Consider the following 20,653-nt stretch of genomic DNA (forward strand, 5'->3'; position numbering starts at 1 on the left):
GGACATTTCTGGGGGGTGGGAAGAGGGAAGATGGGGAGAGACAGGGGCCTCCATCTGACCCAAGTGTGTCCACTGGTCTGTGCTTCTGATCCACACCATCCCCCACAGCGAACCACTGGGCAGTCTGCTGTGGTTGTTGAAATGCACCCCACCACCTGCTCCAGAACCTGCCTCTCCTCTTCTGCATTTTCAACTCAGACTCACCCTTTCAAATCTAGTTCAGATACCACTTCTTCAACAAAGCTGCCTGTGATTTCCTCGGCCAGAAACAATCTCCCTTTCTCTAACTACATTTAGTTCTTCATCACTAGCTTTCAGGCCTTGATCAGAAGGTATCTGGGTCATGTTTTATCTCCTGTTAGTTCATCAGCTACTGAGGGGCAAAGTACACATCCGGTTTGACTTCGTGGCTTCCACGACACAGCTGGGGCTGAAAAACTATTAGCAGAATGTGCTACAAAGGTACATTATTGGAGGTAGAATTTATACATCTCCATCAGATTAGCTACAGAATAAGTCCCATCATGCTGCCTGATCTTGACTAAGTTTGCTTTTACTTTATGAAAAGTATTGTCATTTTTTGACTCCATTCCAAACCCAAAAAGCTGTGGCCACATTCAGCAGGGTGTGCTGGGGAGAACAAGGGCTCTGGAGAGCAGCCACACCTGAGGGATCTTGGACAAAGCCACTCAACCTCCCTGCAAAATGCTGGTACAAAAACACTACTGCGAGCTAAGCAACCCAGAACACTGCCCGGCACAGAGCAGAGGCTCTGCAGATGGCTGTCCCAGGATGGCATCTTGCAGCCTTCGGACCCAGACCACAGTCCAAAAACGTCGAGTTACCCAAGGTCACACCTCTAGATAGTGTGGCATTTGGGCAGAATCATACTTGCCTTCCTAAACCTTAGTAAGACAACTCTCCACTCTTGATGATCAACTGGATACAACAACCCCAGGCAGCTAAAATAACGAGTGAAGTCGATAAAACTCAGGAGTGAAGATCGCTGATTCTATTCTCTAACGCATCTCTTCTAGTGGAAAAAGCCCTCTTCTTTTGGCAATTTTGGGATACGACTAATTTTATTTACAGCGCCAGCAATGAAATGAGATGGAATTTTACAGACGCCGTGTAGGACCCCTGGAAGGACAATGAGAGTACCCACCCCAAAAGCATAGTATCTGTACGCAAAAACAGAGACAGAGACAGAGAGAGAGAGAAAGAAAATGCTGAGAAGCAGCAATGAAGAGAAGGAAATGCTGGGCCGTGGCACTTGCTGTGCCTGAGACCTGAAAAGCTCGGTTGGTTCCTTTTAATTCATTCAGGTCTCAGGGGCAGCGTCTGGCCTACGGGACCACCCACTCTAAAGCGGCCCCCCTGTCCCTCCCAGAACCTGCCTGATGTTCGTTCATCGAGTGTGGTGAAGGCCGCACCTCCTGCACTTAGGTGGGAGTGCGGGCAACCCCGTCTCTGAGTGCCCCGCAGAGGCTGAACGAGTGGTCAAAGGCGTGTAAGAAGAGCTAGGCAGCACAGGGGAGCCCCGGGCAGGGCTGTGGAGGCAGAGAGGGCACGACGGCGTCCCAGGCAGAGGGCCCAGCGTGAGCATCGGCTCCTCAAGTGAGGCTCCTGGGGTGAAAACGCCAGGGTGGTGGCAGGTGGGGGCCGAACGCCGTCCCTAAGGGGCTCAGCTTCGGGACACCCTGAGTCTTGACTGGGGCCGGACACTGGCCACCCCGGCCAAGCAGCTAACCCCGCCGCGGGGCCTCGGCCCCCTCCGGGCCTCAGTTTCCCCACGTCCCTCCCGGAGCCTCACCTGGGGCGGCAGCAGGCGTGGCGGGCACGGGGGCTCGGCGTCAGGGTCCCGCTGGAGGGCGGCCTGATGGGCCGCGGCGGCAGCAGCTGCGCCTTCGTCACCCGCTTCAGGACCTGCCGCAGCTGCTCGGGGCCCAGCGGGGCCACACGTGCAACGCTGCCCTGGCCCGGAGAAGCCTGGCCGCCGCATCCGCCACGGCGGCTGAAGCGGGGACTCCAACCTGGGTCGCTGGGCGACGACGTGCCTCACCTGGGAAAGCGGCGGGCTACGAGTGCCCCGCAGGCCAAGACACCTCGGAAGGCGACGCTGCCCGGCCGGGACAGCCGCCGCGGCCCCTAGGGCCGATCAGCACAGCGGACCCACCTTATTTTCTCATTGCCTGTCACGGATGTGTTTAACGCTCAGATGTCACCTCCTCCGGGAGCTGTCCCCGATCCCCCAGGCGGAGGTCTTTGAGGTTCCAAAGCCCCTGACCCAAAAGGTATCACATTCTTTGAGGTTCCAAAGCCCCTGGCCCACAAGTTATCACGTTATCCACGTGTTCTGACGTCATCGTGCACCCCAATCAGCGGAGGATCCTGCCTGGATACGCGGAGTCCTAGGTCCACCAGCAAACGTTTAGGTTTATAAATCTGAGAGGGGACCCAAAGTTTGAATTTTTAACAGGAGCGCTTCCCAACCCCCAAACTGTTCCCATGTCACCCTACCGTCTCTCCCCTCACCCACCCAGGCTGCGTGTACCTTGAAGGGAGAGACGATATGTTACTCATTCGGTGCCCATTACAGGCCCTGCCCAGAACGCACGCTCAAGGCGTGAAAGATGGATGGATGCATAGAAACCAATAAATGAACGGGTGAACAAATCCACGAACCCACCCTCTCCACATGTCCGTCCCATCCATCCAGCCCCAGTGCCCCGTCTTCCTCAGCCCGATCGCCTCTCTTACAGGGTCGAGGCTCTGTGCACCCTCCCCACCGAGTCTTGTAGCTGCAGGTGTGTACACACGTCCCGGTCCCGGTCCCAGTCCCAGTCCCTCTCCCCAGGGAGCGTAGGAGGTCCACTGGCCAACAAACACTTATTAAGCGCCTGGTGGCTGAGTCGCCATTCCCTCCCTGTGGGGTACCATGGGTCTAGCTGGCGAGAAGGAGGAAACCGGCATTTGCAGTACAGTATGATCAGCACCAGGAAGCCAGGAAAGGTAAGGCTGGGGGGGGGGTGGGGTGGGGGGGAGGGCCAGGCTGGTGTCAGAGAAGGTTCTGGAACATCACCATCATCCTCATCAATACGTCGCATTCACGATGCTCGCTATTTTTTAATGGTGAATTTCATATGATGGGTATCTTACCACATTTTCTTTTTTTTTTTTAGACAGGGTCTCACTCTGTTGCCCAGGCTGGAGTGCAGTGGCGCCATCTCAGCTCGCTACAACCTCGACTTCCCGGGCTCAGGTGATCCTTCCACCTCAGCCTCTGGAGTAGCTCGGACTACAGGCATGCGCTACCAGGCCCAGCTAATTTTCGTTTTTTTTTGTTTTTTGTTTTTTTTTAATAGAGAGAGGATCTCACCATGTTGCCCGGGCTGGTCTCCAACTCCTGGGCTCAGATGATCCACTTGCCTAGGCCTCCCAAAGTGCTGGAATTACAGGCGTGAACCACTGCGCCTGGCCCGAGTCAATCTTTCCTAGTTCCTTCCCAAGAAGGGATTTATGACAACTGAGTTCTTTTGAGATCTTTTGGGAAGCTCTGCTTTTCGGCAGACAAGAAATTTCAGGAATTCAAATGCCTTCTGCTCAAAATAATTTTCACGCCACCGTGGCACATTCTAAACCCCTTCAAGTTCAGGAAACTTGAGGGCAGCAACCTCCACCGACTCCTCCGTGCTCTGTCCCTGCATCTAACCCGGCACGACTACTGCAAGATGTGACATCCAACTTGTTGCCTACAGGTTTCTATTTCAGGTGTCAGCCGACCCAGGCTCTCCTAACGTTGCTTATAGTAGCAGCAGCGCCATCAGCTGGCGTTTATTGAGAACTTTTACTACACCCTGGGCACTTACCAAGGTTTTAAGCCAGTAGTCTGTAGATTTTGAGCAGCTACTGATTTAGGTCAGAGTTAGTAGATGTTTCCACTGGAGAGTTTTCAAAAGCAGGTGGAGCCCCTGCTGGATCGTGACAGAAAATGGCACTGACCCTACACAACTGGCTTCGTTCAACGGAGCACACCTGACCACCCCGGAAACTTGAACCACCAGCGAGAAACTCATCCACTTGCTCTGGCTGCAAAATGCAGAACCAAGAGGAAGAAATGTGAAGCCTAAGATGTCTCTGAAAAGAAACGGGGGGTGGGGGGTGGGGGGGGGGAAGAGCAAGAGAAGGTTTCCAGAGGCTTCCACAACCAGAACGCCTCTCTAAAAACATGGCAGGCATCTACTGGCTGGTCACTTTCTCCACGTGGCTTGGGATTTGTGTCTCACTTACCGTTTTGCTCCCCGCCTAGAACGGTGCTGGGCATGCAGTAGCCCTACACACCATCTGTGGAATGCATTCATTGCAGACCTGGATTTTCAACCCTAAGACTTCCCCGCAAGGCGGCCAGCGGAACACGAGGCGGTGACATCTGGGAGCACCCGTCTTCAGTGGGCGATTCCTCCAGGGGAGCCACAGCCTCAGGAAGCGTGGGGGCGGCAGGGGTGGGGGCTGAGGGCCGGAGATGTGGATCGCTTTGGATGTCCTGAGTGCCCTGCAGGTGGCGGAGGGTGCAGGGACTCGGGTGCGGAGCCACCGCCCCAGCGCATGCCTGGTACCTCCCGCTCTCCCCAGCAGGCTGCCCTCGACAACCTCTGGGCGGGGAGACCAAGAGATCCTGCAATTCGCTCCTATCCGCACGCCGCTCACAGTACCCGAAAGGCGCATTTTTCACAAACCGTTGTAGAAAGAGTTCATGGCGGGGTGGCGGCGGAAAAAAAAAAAAAAAAAGCAGCTCACACCGTGGCCAGTGCGGGAGTCGAGCCCGCGACCTTGGTGTTATCAGCACCACGCTCTAACCGACTGAGCTAACCGGCCGCCTGACCACACAGCGCCCCTGGAGCATATAAAAGGGCTCCCTCCACGTTCGCGCCCGTCCACGAGCGATTCCTCGCCAAGCCCGCGCGCCTCTGGCTGCCTTCCGCTTTGCCCCAGCCGCGGGGACTCCGGGGAGGAGCCACCGCCCCAGCGCTGGCCGGGTTTCTCCCGCTCCTCCCTGCCAGGCTGTCCTCGACCACCTCTGGGCCGAGTCCAAGAGATCCCGCAAGTCGCTCCTGCCCGCATGGGGCTTACAGAACCTGAAAGGCGCATTTTGAAAAAGAGTTGCAGAAACAGTTCATGGGGAAAAAACAAAGAAACAAACCAACAAAAAACTGGGACTAGGGCCGGTGCGGGGATCAAGCCCGCGACCGTGGCGGTATCAGCACCACGCGCTCACCAACTGAGATAACCGACCGCCCCACCATCTGGTGCTGCCCGAGCGTCTGAAAGGGCTCCATGTTCGCGCCGGCCCGCGACTGATTCCTTGCAGAGCCCGCGCCACTGGCTGCCTCCCCGCTTGGCCCCAGCTGCGACTTCTGACCGCCTCACTGTCATCCCCATTGGGTGGATGCAGAAACTGAGACCTAGGAGACTTCAAGGAGAAGGGAGGCGGCTGGCTTCCTACAGGGAACCGCAGGCTTCCACAGGGAAAATGCAAATTGCACATGGGAGGCTTGGCTCTGCAGTGAGGTTTTCAAACATTCCCATTCAATGCTGGTTTTAACTCTGAGAATCCTGCGGCCTGGCAACTTCGTGTATCAAGAGCCTTTCAGCATGGTTAAATCTAGCTCAGAAAACCCAGAAAACCAAAGGCCAAAAGAACCACCGAATTCCCTATTGCCCAAAAAATAATGGCTGCAGGGGTCTCCACTTCCTTCTTGTCCATTTTTTTTTCCCCTTTCACTGTACACGTGTATTTCTATATGTATACACGGAATCCTTTCGCCAGGAGTGGTGGCTCGTGCCTTTAATCCCAGCACTCCGGGATGAATAAATAAATGAATGGAATGGAAAGCCTTGCTTGAAAAAGTGTATTTTGTCTTCCTTTTTGCATTTAATAGTCTGTCAAGTATATCCTGAAATAATTGCACATGTGATTTTCAATGATTCATTCAAAAAAAAGAAAAGAAAAAAAATGAGACGGGGAAAGACAGAAATAGAGAAACAGAAAATGATATTGTTTGGCCATGTCCCGACTGAAATCTCAACTTGAATTTTATCTCCCAGAATTCCCTCGTGCTGTGAGAGGGACCCAGGGGAAGTACCTGAATCATGGTGGCCGGTCTTTCCTGTGCTATTCTGGTGATAGTGAATAAGTCTCATGACATCTAATGGGTTTATCAGGGTTTCTGCTTTTGCTTCCTCCTCATTCTCTTGCTGTCACCATGTAAGAAGTGCCTTTCGCTCTCCGCCTTAATTACGAGACTTCCTCAGCCTGTGGAACTATCAGTCAAATTAAAGCTCCTTTTCTTCCCAGTCTTGGGTATGTCTGTATCAGCGGCGTAAAAACAGACTAATACAGTAAATTGGTACCGGGAGTGGGGCATTGCTGAAAAGATACCCAACAATGTCACAGCGACTTTGGAATTGGGTAATAGGCAGAGGTTGGAACGGTTTGGAGGGCTTAGAATAAGGCAGGAAAATGTGGGAATGTTTGCAACTTCCTAGAGACTTGTTGAATGGCTTTGGCCAAAATGCTGATAGCGATATGACAATAAGGTCCAGGCTGAGGTGGTCTCAGATAGAGATGAGCAACTTCTTGGGAACTGGAGCAAAGGTGACTCTTATTATGTTTTAGCAAAGAGACTGGCGGCATTTTGCCTCTGCCCGAGAGATTTGTGGAACTTTGAACTTGAGAGAGATGACTTAGAATATCTAGCGGAAGAAATTTCTAAGCAGCAAATCATTCAAAATGTGACTTGGGTGCTGTTGAAAGCATTCTGTTTTAAAAGGGATACAGAGCATAAAAGTTTGAAAATCTGCAGCCTGATGATCCAGTAGAAAAGAAAAATCCATTTTTGGGGGGAGAAATTCAAGCCAGCTGCAGAAATTTGCATAAGTAGGAAGGAGTCTAATGTCTCCAGGCCATGTCACAGACCTTCACAGCAGCCCCTCCCATCACAGGCCCAGGAGAAAAAAGTGGTTTTGTGGGCTGGGCCCAGAGTCTCTGTGCTGTGTGCAGCCTAGGGACTTGGTACCCTGGGTTCCAGCTGCTCCATCTGTGACTGAAAGGAGCCAAAGTAGAGCTCAGGCTGTGGCTTCAGAGGGTGGAAGCCCCAAGCCTGGGCAGCTTCCATGTGGTGTTGAGCCTGCAGATGCACAGAAGTCAAGAATTGAGGTTTGAGCACCTCCGCCTAGATTTCAGAAGATGTATGGAAATGCCTGGATGTTCAGGCAAAAGTCTGTGGCAGGGGTGAGGCCCTCATGGAGAACCTCTGCTAGGGCAGTGCAGAAGGGAAATGTGGGGTTGGAGCCCCCACACAGAGTCCCTACTGGGGCACTGCCTAGTAGAGCTGTGAGAAGAGAGCCACTGTCGTCCAAACGCCAGAAAGGTAGATCCACCAACAGCATGCACCATAGGCCTGGAAACACAACAGACACTCAACGTCAGCCTGTGAAAGCAGCAGGGAGGGATGTTGTACCCTGTAAAGCCACAGGCGCAGAGCTGCCCAAGACCATAGGAATCCACTTCTTGCACCTGATGTGAGACCTGTAGTCAAAGGAGATCATTTTGGAGCTTTAAGATCTGACTGCCCCACTGGATTTTGGACTTGCACGGGCCCTATAACCCCTTTGTTTTGGCCTATTTCTCCCATTTGGAATGGCTGTATTTACCCAATACCTGTATCCCCATTGTATCTAAGAAGTAACTAGCTTGCTTTTGATTTTACAGGCTCATAGGTGGAAGGGACTTGCCTTGTCTGACTGTGGACGTTTGGGTTAATGCTGAAATGAGTTAAGACTTTGGGGGGACTGTTGGGAAGGCACAGTTAGTTTTGAAATGTGAGGACATGAGATTTGGAGGGGCCGGGGTGGAATTATACGGTTTGACTGTGTCCCCACTGAAATGTCAACTTGAACTGTATCTCCCAGAATACCCACGTGTTGCAGGAGGGACTCAGGGCGAGGTAACTGCAATCATAGGGGCGGGTCTTTCCCGTGCTATTCTCATGATAGTGAATAAATCTCACGAGATCTGATGGGTTTTCAGGGGTTTCTGCTGTTGCTTCCTCCTCATTCTCTCTTGCTGCCGCCATGTAAGAAGTACCTTTTGCCCTCTGCCATGATTATGGGACTTACCCAGCCATGTGGAACTGTAAGTCAAATTAAACCTCCTGGCCGGGCGTGGTGGCTTACACCTGTAATCTCAACACTTTGGGAGGCTGAGGTGGGTGGATCACCTGAGGTCAGGAGTTCCAGACCAGCCTGGCCAACATGGTGAAGCCCCGTCTCTACTAACAGTACAAAAATTAGCCAGGAGTTGGGGCATGCACCTGTAATCCCAGCTACTCAGGAGGCTGAGGCAGGAGAATTGCTTCAACCCGGGAGGCAGAGGTTGCAGTGAGCCTAGATCGCGCCACTGCACTTCAGCCTGGGCGACAGGAGCAAGACTCCGTCTCAGAAAAAAAAGAAATTCAACCTCCTTTTCTTCCAAGTCTAGGATATGTCTTTATCAGCAGCGTAAAAACGACTAATACAGAGAGTAATGCATAAAGACACAGAAAGAGGGAGAGAGACAAAAAGAGAGAGAAAATGTGATAGGAGAAAGGGAGGGACAGGAGAAAAAGAGAGGGCCCTCTTCCCACTATCCTTCCAAAATCAGGGTTTCCTCATGACCCCTTCCTCAAGGCCTAGGTGCCAAAAAGGTCACTGAAGGAAGCAAAGTCCCCTCTTCCTCAGCAGGCCTGAAGGCTCCTCGGCTATGGCTGCTGGTCTTCCTAAGCCAGAAGCTATAACCCTGAGCCATTGGGCTTCCCAGCCTAGCTTCCTCCTGTCCAAAATGAGAGGACAAACAGTCCCCGTGTCCCTGGGGCCGCTGCCTGGGAGAGCGCACGAGTTACCCCAGGCGAGGTGACCCACAGGAAGTTTGGTGACGTCGGATGGCCCAGGCCCCAGAGTGCTATGTGTGCTGGGGGTGGAGGGTGGTCCCCGACAGGAGCCGTCGGCGTTCCAGGGAAGGCACCCGGTCGGTCGGGGGACTCGCCGGGGCTGGGGGGTGCGCTCTACTTCTCCGAGCGCCCCCCAGGGAGACCCAGGGCGCAGGGGCAGCCCCGCGCTGGGATCCCGAGCCGCAGCGGCGGGGCAGGGCCCTCCCCAGGAGGCCGGCACCCGGGGCCCTTTGTCCTACGACAGCGTCCCGGCCGCGCCGCGCGCCCCTGTGGGCCGAGTCCCCGCGCGCACTCACTCACCCACGGTGACCAGCGTGTCGAAGTCCTGAAGGCGGTTGGCAGGCAGCTCCGACGACCGCGCCTCGGAGCTGGGGCAGAGCTCGGGCGCCCAGTCCGGGGTCTCCTCTGCCACGGCCGCCTGGGCCAGCCCGGGCGCCTCCATGGGGACGCACTCAGGTCCGAGGCGCCGGGCCGGGCCGGAGTGCTCGGGGAGCCGGGCTTCCGGGGACGCAGCCTCGGAGGGCGGCGCGGCGGCATCAACGGAGGCTCCCCATGCGCGCCATGCGGCTTGTGGAGGCCATCCTGCCCACCCGGCCCGGAGCCCGCAAGACGCCAATGCGCCTTCCGGTGCGCGCGCGGCCCGGCGCGGCTGACGGAGCGGCGGGGACAATGGCTGGGCGTCGCTCACGGCACAAGCAGCAACGGCCCCAGGTAGCAGCAGCCGCCGGCCTCGGGGGTCGGGCACGGAGCGCTGGGAGGCGGCGGGGAAGGCGGGGGCCGCGGCCCGGGCTTGTAGAGCCAGGCGGGGGCCCTGCGCATTCCCAGTCTCGCGCCCGCTGCCTCCTGCAGCTCGGTAGCAGCGTGCGCGTTGAAGAGGCGGGCGGAAGCCGCCTGGGCGAGGCCTAGGGGCTGGGGGCGTCGCCTTCGCACGCGCTCCGCCCCTGCCGCGACCCAGCCCAGGAGCCAGAGACCTGGGCGTGCCCCGCCACCGTGGGCAGGCGCGGGCCTGGGGAGGTGCTCACGCCCCCTCCGCGCCCGAGGCGCCCCTCGGGTGGCACCCAGGACGACCTCTCACCGCGACCTACTGCCCCGACCCTCTTAGGCGCAGAGGCGCACAGGTCCAGACCCGGCTACTCAGGAGGGAGGAAACATTTTACAACCTATTCTCTCTTGTCTTTGAAGCCTGCTAGCTAAAAGCTTCATCTGCATAGTAAAACTTTGGTCTCCACCACCTCTTATCACAACCCAGACATTCCTTTCTGTGATCCCAGGTCTTCAGATAAACTCAACCAGCTGTCAACCAGAAAATGTTTAAATTCACCCACAGCCTGGAACCCCCTTTCCTCCACCCCCCCGCCCCCGCCCACCACTTCTACTTGTCTCTTTTCTGGACCAAACCAATGTATTTCTCAAATGTATTTGATTGCTGTCTCATGCCTTCCTAAAATGTATAAAACCAAACTGCACCCCAACCACCTTGGGCACATGTTCTCAGGACCTCCTGAGGGCTGTGTAATGGGCCATGGTCAGTCGTATTTGGCTCAGAATAAATTTCTTCAAATATTTTACAGAGTTTGACTCTTTTTGTTGACACCTTTTCTTGGACAGCTACTACAAGATGTTCTTCAGAAAAAGGATGGCGCAAACTGAGAACAAGTAAGACGTGGATTCAGAAAGTTAGGAGATCCGGTGGAGGAGAGAAGTGCAGTTGGTGGTCAGGGTGACAGCCATTCACCAGGTTCCATAGGCAAACAGTTCATGTTGGAGATGGGGTTCAAGAGATGCTAGACGGAGCCATCCAGGAAGAAAGAGCAGGAATGAATGGACAAAAAGTATGGGAGTTAGAAAAACTGATGAATTTAGGGGCACATGGTAGGCCTTTTGGAGCACTGGGATAAAATAGTTTCAGGCACTAAGTAAATTTTATATAAAAAGAAGGCAGCCCAGTGCAGTGGCTCATGCCTGTAATCTCAGCAACTCCAGAGGCTGAGTTGGGAGGATCACTTGAGCTCAGGAGTTTGAGGCTGCAGTGAGCTATAATTGCACCACTGCACTCCAGCCTCCTAGCTTGGGTGACAGACCCTGTCTCCAAAAAATAAAAAGGCAATTACTAACTCCAGGAAAAAGGAAAGAAAGAAAACATAATCATTGTAGTCACTGGTTCATCTTTGAATATCATTGCAATGGTCACTATAATGGAAACACTGATGATTTCTTAAACCAAATATTGTGACCTAAATGTTTACAAGAATGTGGTAGGAGGGAAAGGACATTTGTGATTGGATGGAAAGGCAGGCAGGAGAGTGTCACATTCTGAGGGGTTCTTCTTTCCTGCTGCCCCCCAAAAACCCAATGCACTGAGAACAGCAGATGTTGCAGCAAAGAGGGAGGTTAATAATTGCAGGGACAGCTAATTGAGGAGAATAGGAGAGGTTTCTCAAATCTGTCTCCCTAAAAAGTTGGAAACTATGGTTTTTCATGGTACTTTTGTGGGCAGAAGGCTGGGGAACTGCAACAATTGATTGACTGTGGATGAAATCTCAGGGGTGTCTAAAACTGTCTTTCTGCAGGTGAGTTAGTTCCCAGGAGAGGGTATCTCAGGACCAGGTGGCATCTCTTGGTCTGCCAAAATGCTAAATCTGAAAAATATTTCAAAGACCATTGTTTAGGTTTTACAATAGTAATGTTATCTACAAGAGTAGTTTGGGAAGTTATACATCTTGTGATCCCTGGTTACATGACTCTGGTGCAGTGAACAACTTACATGAAAACACACTAAGTGATGGCAGGTCATTGATTAACTATGCCTATACTTTAGCAAAGTTCAAGCCCCTACAGTAATTCTAACCTTGTTTTCTGAATGTGGCTTTAATCTGCAGTCAAGGAGTGAGGTCAGTTTCCTTGCCTCAGAGTTTAACTCTCTCTCTCTCACTCTCTGTGTGTGTGTATAAATATATATACACAATTATTTATTATTTATTTATTTATTTATTATTTTTTGAGACACAATCTTGCTCTGTTGTCCAGGTTGGAGTGCAGTGGTGTGATCTTGGCTCACTGCAGCCTCAACTTCCTGGGCTCAAGCGATCCTCTCACCTCAGCCTCCTGAGTAGCTGGGACTACAGGTGCACACCACCATGCCTGGCTAATTTTTGTAAATTTTTTTTTGAGAAGGGGTTTCACTATGTTCCTGAGGCTGTTCTCCAACTCCTGGGCTCGAGCAATCCTCCTGCCTCGGTCTCCCAAGGTGCTGGGTGGCACCACACCTGGCTTCAAATTTTAACTATAAACTAACTTCCTCACGCAGTTATCTTGGCTGCCACACTAGAATAAGCAAAAACAAAACAAAACAAAACAATTTAGCCTGTGAGGTCTGATGGAAGATGGAGTCAGTCACGTTAGATTTCTCATATTTGTTTTTCTTTTCCTTTTTTTTTTTTTTTTTTTGATGGAGTTTTGCTCTTGTTGCCCAGGCTGGAGTGCAATGGTGCGATCTCAGCTCACTGCAACCTCTGACTCCTGGGTTCAAGTGAGTCTCCTGCCTCAGCCTCCCGAGTAGCTGGGATTACAGGCACCCGCCACCATGCCCGGCTAATTTTTTTTTTTTTTTAATAGAGACGGAGTTGCACCATGTTGGCTGGCTGGTTTTGAACTCCTGACCTCAAGCGATCTGCCTACCTCAGCCTCACAAAGTGCTAGGATTACAGGCATGAGCCACCGTGCCCAGCCAAGATTTCTCACATTTCTTATAATTCTGCAATCTCAGTTTCAAGACCAAATCCTCAATAACCATAAGGCGTAAAATTGACAAATCTTGAAACTGTAGTGTAAGAATATTACATAGCACCATGATTGTAAATATGAAAACAAACATTTAAAGGATTGAAATTGAATAGAGGCTGGGAATGGGACATTTTGATACAAGGAGGTTTTTTTTTTAAGTACTAACTTTTTCATATTTCCTTTACAATAATCTGCTTAAACTTTAAGAACATTTGGAAAAGAAGGTGTCACAGATGTTCCCTTCCAGGCAGACACGTCTTCACTTCTTTGGTTTTACTCCTCTTCTCTGGAGAGATCATGGCAGAGCTTGGCACCGTATATATACTCATGGGGCACTGATGGCAGTGGACATTTGAGTGAGGCAGTCTTTGTTTTTTACTTTTGGAGGGTGATTGTGAAGATGAAATGAAATAACCCACATGGCAATGCCCACAATTCACAAGGCACATAAACAGGGTGTCAGGAAATATTAGCTCTGCAGAGATTCTATATTCATCTTTTCCCTGAGAATGATAATGAGGGATGTTTAGTACTGAAATCAGAAAGAATCAAAACACAGGTATATCTACATATTCTTAGATACAGCAGAAATGTGTTAGTTTTTCTCTGTCCTGGAACAGAAGCAGATGCAGAGATGCAAGTGTTAAAAACTGCATGGTAGAATAAATACTCCATACACTTGGAGTGGCCACATTTAGCAAATAAAAATTGTAATAAATTTAAATTTCAGATAACACATTTTAAAATGTTTTAAATTTTAATTATATTTATTCTACTTTTTTATTTTTATTTTTTGAGACAGGGTCTCACTCTGTGGCCCAGGCTGGAGTACAGTGGTGTGATTACGGCTCACTGCAGCCTCTACCTCTTCAGGCTCAGGCAATCCCCACACCTCAGCCTCCTGAGTAGTTGGACTACAGGTGTGCACCATTTCGCTCAGCTAATTTTTGTATTTTTGTAGAGACAGGGTTTCACCATGTTACCTAGGCTGGTCTTGTACTCCTGGGATCAACAATCCCCCCACCTCAGCCTCCCAAAGTCCTAGGATTCCAGGTGTGACCCACTGCACTTGGCCAAGTAACAGATTTTTGAGTATCAGTATGCCCCATGTCATACTGGGGGCATATGGATACTAACAAATTATTCAGTATTTATCTGAAATTCACATTTAATTGGTGTTGTGTCTTTTATCTGGAAACCTTATAGGTGGCTGAATTTGCAGCTGTCATGTCACTGTTTGTGGCTTAATGAAGGAATTCATTTGCCATTTACAAAAATTCAGTACCCAGAAGGAGAAAGGGGATGCTGTTTGAAAGAACATGATGTCACTGCCAATGCTGAATTAACTTGGTGGTCTGGAATACACAATCTGTGAGCATCAGTCTCTGTTTTTGTTTTTGTTTTTGTATTTGTATTTGTTTTTGTTTTTGAGATGGAGTCTTGCTCAGTCATCCAGGCTGGAGTGCAGTGGCACGATATCTGTTCCCTGCAACCTCTGCCTCCTCGGTTCAAGCGATTCTCCTGTATCAGTCTCCCAAGTAGCTTGGACTACAGGTGCGCACCACCATGCCCAGATAAATTTTGTATGTTTAGTAGAGATGGGGTTTCACCATGTTGGCCAGGCTGAGCCTTCAGAGGGAGTGTGGCTCGGACCGCACCTTGATTTCAGACTTCTGGTCTCTAGAAACGTGAGAATGCACATTTATTGAGACTCATTCAGTGTCTCAATTTATGGTACTTTGTTAAAACAGACCTAGGAAAATAATACTCCCAATCAGAAGGACAGAACAAACAAGTGGAATTGTCAACACAACCCAAAATTGGAGGTATGTACCTTTTTTAGCAGTAATTGTATATTAACTTGCTCTTCCAAAGTGGTGGTTTGGAGAATGGATAAACCCAAGTGTCAAGGATGAAAATAATGATCAATTGAACTCCATATGGAATATAAACCAATTTCAGCCTGTCAATATAACATGGGTAATTATTTACTCTTCATGTTGATTTAATATTTGCTTTTATAGAATGAAAAAATATAGGTACACTCACAACTAGGGGCCCTAATCAATGATCATTTATCATGAGCATTTGATTTTCAACACATTATGAATTACATGGTGGTATAGTCAATGCAGCTCACAATAGTGGCTTTGAATCTGCATTGCCCCTGGCTATATGACCTTCAACATATATTTTGAGGTTGGGGGAACAGGAGGAATATTTTTTACGAATTTTGTGTTTGATCCAATATGGTTGTTTTTGAAAGGGCTGTGTGACCCTCTGTGGAAATAAAATTGATTTATAGCTGAACTGGACAAGCTCTATGTATCTCTTGCAACTACTAGAGGTCTGGTCTTTGACCCATGGTCAGTGGGTTTTATGAGATGTTGCTTAAAGTCTCATACTGGGCTTGGTAATTGTAGAATAGAGTGGTTCTTTGCTTTGCATGGTGGGATAAGATTTCTTTTTTAAAATTTTTAATTTTAATTTTTAATCTTTGTAGATACATAGTAGGTGTATGTATTTGTGGGGTACATGAGTTGTTTTTGTTTTTTATGAAACAGAGTCTGGCTTTGTCACCGAGGCTGGAGTGCAGTAATGTGGTCTTGGCTCACTACAACCACTGACTCCTGGGTTCAAGCAATTCTCCTGCCTCAGCCTCCTGAGTAGCTGGGACTACAGGTGTGCACCACCATGTAAAGCTAATTCTTGTATTTTTAGTAGAAATGGGGTTTCACCATGTTGGCCAGGCTGGTCTCGAACTCCTGGCCTCAAGTGATCCGCTGGCCTTGGCCTCCCAAAGTGCTAGAATTACATGCATGAGCCACCGTGCCCAGCTTTGCATGAGATGTTTTGATACAGGCATGCAATGTGAAAGAAGCACATCATGGGGAATGGGATATCCATCCCCGAAGCATTTATCCTTTCAGCTACAAACAATCCAATGACATTCTTTAAGTTCTTTTAAAATGTACAATTAAGAAATCCCTTGGTCGGGCTCAGTGGCTCACGTCTGTAGTCCCAGCACTTTGGGAGGCCAAGGCTAGCAGATCACCTGAGGTCAGGAGTTCAAGACCATCCTGGCCAACATGGTGAAACCTCGTCTCTACTAAAAATACAAAAAAATTAGTCAGGTGTTGTTGCACGCACTTGTTCTCCCAGCTACTCAGGAGGCTGAGGCAGCAGAATTGCTTGAACCCAGGAGGCAGAGGTTGCAGTGAGCTGAGATCATGCCACGCCACTACAGCCTGGGAAACTTCATCTCAAAAAAAAAAAAAAAAAAAAAGAAAGAAAGAAATCCCTTGAGGGTCAATTTCTTTACTGATGGCTTGCAACTGGCCTAACCACTTGTGAAGTCAGTATGGCTTCACTATATTTAGGTGGTTCAATTCATGCATCAATACGAACCCTGGGATCTTGCACAAGGGTCTCTCTGTATCCCAGTGCTGGCCTGCGCACACACTTTTTCTCTCTCTTGCTGTGCTGTGTCCTTCAGTGTTAAATAAAAGCTGTACCACTTCACACCCACTAGGATGGCTACGATTCACAAAATCCAGAAAATAGCAGGTGTCAGCCAGGATGTAGAGAAATGGGAATCTTTGTGCATTGTTGGTGAAAATGCTCAATGGTGCAGCCCCTGTGCAAAACAGTGTGGTGGTTTCTCCAATAATTAAACACAGAGTTAGCATAGGATCCAGCAATTCCACTTCTGGGTATATACTCAAAAGAATTGAAAGCAGGGTCTCAAAGAGATACTTGTAAACCTATGTCCGTAACATTGTTTTTCACTGTAGCCAAGAGGTGGAAGCAACCCAAGTGTCTATCAGCAGAGGAATGGATAAACGAAGTGTGGTCCATCCATACAATGAGACATTGTTCAGCCCTAACAAAGAAGGAAATTCTGACACGTGCTACAACGTAGATCAACCTTGAGGACATTATGCTAAGTAAAATAAGCCAGGCTCAAAAAGACTAATACTCTATGAGTCCATTCATATGAAGTCTCTAGAGTCATCCAATGCATAGAGACAATGGTGGGCACTGGGCACTGGGGGAAGGGAATATGAGGAGTTAGTGTTTAATGGGGACAGAATCTCACTGAGGATATTAAAAAAGTTCTGGAGATAGGTGGTGGTGATGGTTGCATAACAGTGTGAATCCACTTAATGCCACTGAACCGTGCACTTAAAAATGGTTAAAATGGTGAGTTTTATATCATGTATATTTGACCAAAATAACAGATAGGTAGATACATAGATGATAGATACATCATACATGATAGATAGTTCATAGCTGGGTGATGATGATACATAAATACATAGATAAATGATAGGTGAGACAGATAGATGATAGGTGATAGATGATAGATAGATGACAGATGGCTAGATGATAGGTAGATACATAGATGGTAGGTAGATGATAGATAGAAAAATAGACAGATGATAGGTAGATGATAAGTAGATGATAAGTAGATAGATAGATAATAGGTAGATTATACACAGATGATAGATAGATGGGTAGATAGATGCTACATAGGTAGATAGATAGCCTCCAGGACAATGGGAGAATAAATGTCTGTTGTTTAAGCCCTGCAGTCTATGGTGTTCTGTTATAGCAGCTTGAAATGGACTAAGACACCTCATAAGAAGAGATGAGGACACAGACACACACAGAGAGATGACTGTGTGAGGACAAAGGGAGAACACAGAGTCTACAAGCCAAGGAGAGAGGCCTCAGGAGGAACCAGCCCTGCCCACACCTTGATCTCAGACTTCCCACCTCCAGGATTGTAAGGAAATAAATTTCTGTTGTTTAAGCCCCTCAGTCTACAGTCCTTTGTTATGGCAGCTCTAGCAAAGGCATATACCTTCTCCATCCCCTCTCCTCTGATAAATACCAATATCTCAAGAGAACTTGGAGGCAGCTGTTGAAGAGAGCTGAGACACAATGTTGAAAGTTATTGGGTCCCTGATTCAGGACTTGAAAGAGCATCACCAGCCAACCAGAAACACACACTTTGGGCTTAACACCAGGTATTTGTTAGAATAAAAATATACGGGCTGGGTGCGGTGGCTCACGCCTGTAATCCCAGCACTTTGGGAGGCTGAGGCGAGCGGATCATGAGGTCAGGTGATTGAGACCATCCTGGCTAACATGGTGAAACCTCGTCTCTACTAAAAATACAAAAAAATTAGCTGGGCATGGTGGCGGGCGCCTGTAGTCCCAGCTACTCGGGAGGCTGAGGCAGGAGAATGGCGTGAACCTGGGAGGCGGAGCTTGCAGTGAGCTGAGATCACCCCACTGCACTCCAGCCTGGGCGACAGAGTGAGACTCTGTCTCAAAAAAAAAAACCAAAAAAAAAAAAAAAAAACCACTGAGATTTGGTGTTCATTCATCAGCTTAAGCAGCTTATCATGGCCCTAACTAACAAAGCATGTTTTACATAACAGGTACTTTGCCCACAGTCAAGTGTATCAAGATCAAATGATGATGTGCTACACCTTTGCTGTAGATTTCTTATCAATACACTCTTTCCTTGTGTCCTCTGAGAGTCTACTTCACTGCAGGGCTGCTGCTACCAGCTGCTGTGGTCATAGCCTTGGTGTTCTTGTCTAATTAATGAGGGTTCCCATTAAACTAGACTCCAGCTGTTTTGACTTCCAGAATTGCTTTAGGAGAGTCTCTGTGGTCATTAATAAGGTGAGACCTTTTGGTTCCCAATACAAAGAGAGAAGATAATTTATTTTCTACAGCATTTTTTCCCATAAAGCTCTATATTCCATTACATTTTAAAGGGCATTTCAACAAATGATGTATGAAATGGAGAACAAAATCTGTATGGTTCTGCAGTAAAGGGCATGCAAAACTAGAGAACAGCTCTGAAATGATGTGGAAAAACAGCAATCTACTTTTCTTTAAAAAAATTAAAGGCTTATGCTTCACATAAATTCATGTCGATTTTCCAGGCATTATTTGGTTATAATGTCTGAGGCATTGCATGGATTTACTGGTACCTAAAGTGTGGATTTATTCTTAAGAAGCATGCAGCTCTACAATCTTGTACAGTGAAAAGTTGGGCACTCACAAAGTTATGCAAGACAGGTTATGATGTGGGCTTAAGAAAGGTGTTGAGAGCTAGGAGTAGAGATATAGAAGAAAAAAAAGTGTAATATTTTCAAGAAAGAGTAATTAGTTTGTAAGTGGAGGCTACTTTCATTGTTTTTTTTTTTTTAATTTTGATGTTTTAGTGTTATGTTTTTTGAGACAGAGTCCAGCTCTGTTGCCCAGGATGGAGTGCAGTGGTGTGAGCATAGCTCACTGCTGTCTTGAACTTCTAGGCTCAAGTGATCCTCCCACCTCAGTTTCCTGAATAGCTAGGACCACAGGCATGCACCATCATGCCTGGCTAATTTTTAAATATTTTGTAGAAACTGGGTCTCCCTTTGTTATCCAGGCTGGTCTCCAACTCCTGGGCTCAAGTGATCCTCCTCCCTTGGCTTCCCAAAGTGTTGAGATTACAGGCATGAGCCACTGCGCCAGGCCAACATTGTTTTTAATATATGACTTGTAAGGCAAGTTGGGGGGCATTAATTCCTTATTAAGATGTACTGAGTTGAATAAAAGCCCCTCCAACCATCAACCCCCCAAAATATATGTCCAAGTACTAAGCTCCAGAATTTGTGAATGCAAACTAATTTGGATAAAGAGTATTTGCATCTAATTAAGGAAAGATTCTTGAGATTAGATCACTATAAATTACCCAGGTGGCCTTTAAATCCAATGACCAGTGTCCTTCTAAGAGACAGAAGAGGAGACACAGACACAGAGGAAAAGGTCACGTGGAGATGGAGGCAGAGAATGTAGTGATGTGGCCACAAGCCCAGGGACACCTGGAGCCACCAGGAGCTGGAAGAGGCAGGAAGGATCCTCTCCTAGAACCTCCAGGGGGAGCGCACCCCTGCCCACACCTTGATCTCAGATTCCTGGTCTCCAATACTGGAAAAGAATAAACATCTGTTACTTTATGCCATCCAAGTTTTTGTTATTTGCTACGGCATCCATAGGAATTAAAAACCTATAGGTATGAATTTTATGTTGCTGTCAAAAGGCTTCTTCTAGGATAAGTAGATATTTCACCTAGATAGTTGTAGCTTTTTCTCCTCTTCATTGGGATTGGAACTCAGTTGGTGTCCTCCATCCTCCTATCTCAATATTGATTTTACTTACTCTTTAATCCTAACAATGAGCCTTTTTATATTGCTTAATTAAATATCAATGTCTTTCTGGTCAACATGAGACCAAAAACCTTTTTACCTTGGGCCTGAGAAAGAGCAGTATTTCTCCTCCTCCTCCTCTTCCTCTTCTTCCTCCTCCTTCCTTCTTCTCCCTCTTTTTAGAGATGGGATCTCTCTCTGTTGCCCAGGCTAGAGTGCAGTGGCATAATCCTAGCTCACTGCAGCCTGAAACTCCTGGGCTCAAGTGATCTTCCAGCCTCAGCCTGCTGAGTAACTGGGACCACACATGTGCACCACTATGCCCTATTTTTTTGTTTTTTTTACTTATTTATAGAAATGAGGTCTCACTATGTTGCCCAGGCTGGTCTCATACTTCTGGCCTCAAGTGTTCCTCCTCTTTGGCCTCCCAAAGCACTGGGATTACAGGTGTGAGCCACCATGCTTTGGCATGGTGGGGTATGCAGTAGGAGAGCAGGGGTGGAGGTAGTGTCTCCATATGTACTCTTACAAAAACTGGTGTGGGCAGATACTGGATGCCTACTTATTTAGGGGCATCTAAATTCCTGTGCTAAATTAGAAAACAGAGGCAGCTCTTGAAAGGAGTGATGGCATGAAGGAGAGATGCTTGGACCAACCAGCACACAGCCC

General features: G+C 48.6%; 1 protein-coding gene and 1 non-coding gene across 2 annotated transcripts in view; both read right to left on the reverse strand.

The window, feature by feature from the left end:
* The window catches only part of LOC740134 (atherin-like), a 34,492-nt gene extending 16,127 nt beyond the window's left edge, over positions 1 to 18,365 (reverse strand). The window contains exons 1-2 of the mRNA XM_063804875.1: positions 18,328 to 18,365; positions 9,288 to 9,928 (exon numbers count right to left, since the gene is read on the reverse strand). Of these exons, the coding sequence (XP_063660945.1) occupies positions 9,288 to 9,928; positions 18,328 to 18,365 (679 nt within the window). The remainder of the gene's footprint in view (positions 1 to 9,287; positions 9,929 to 18,327) is intronic.
* Positions 4,802 to 4,875, reverse strand: TRNAI-GAU (transfer RNA isoleucine (anticodon GAU)). Its single transcript has one exon. It is a non-coding gene; the product is annotated as a tRNA-Ile (tRNA).
* Positions 18,366 to 20,653: the final 2,288 nt, after the last annotated feature.

The sequence above is a fragment of the Pan troglodytes genome, chromosome X (assembly GCF_028858775.2).
Source record: "Pan troglodytes isolate AG18354 chromosome X, NHGRI_mPanTro3-v2.0_pri, whole genome shotgun sequence".
NCBI lineage: Eukaryota > Metazoa > Chordata > Mammalia > Primates > Hominidae > Pan > Pan troglodytes.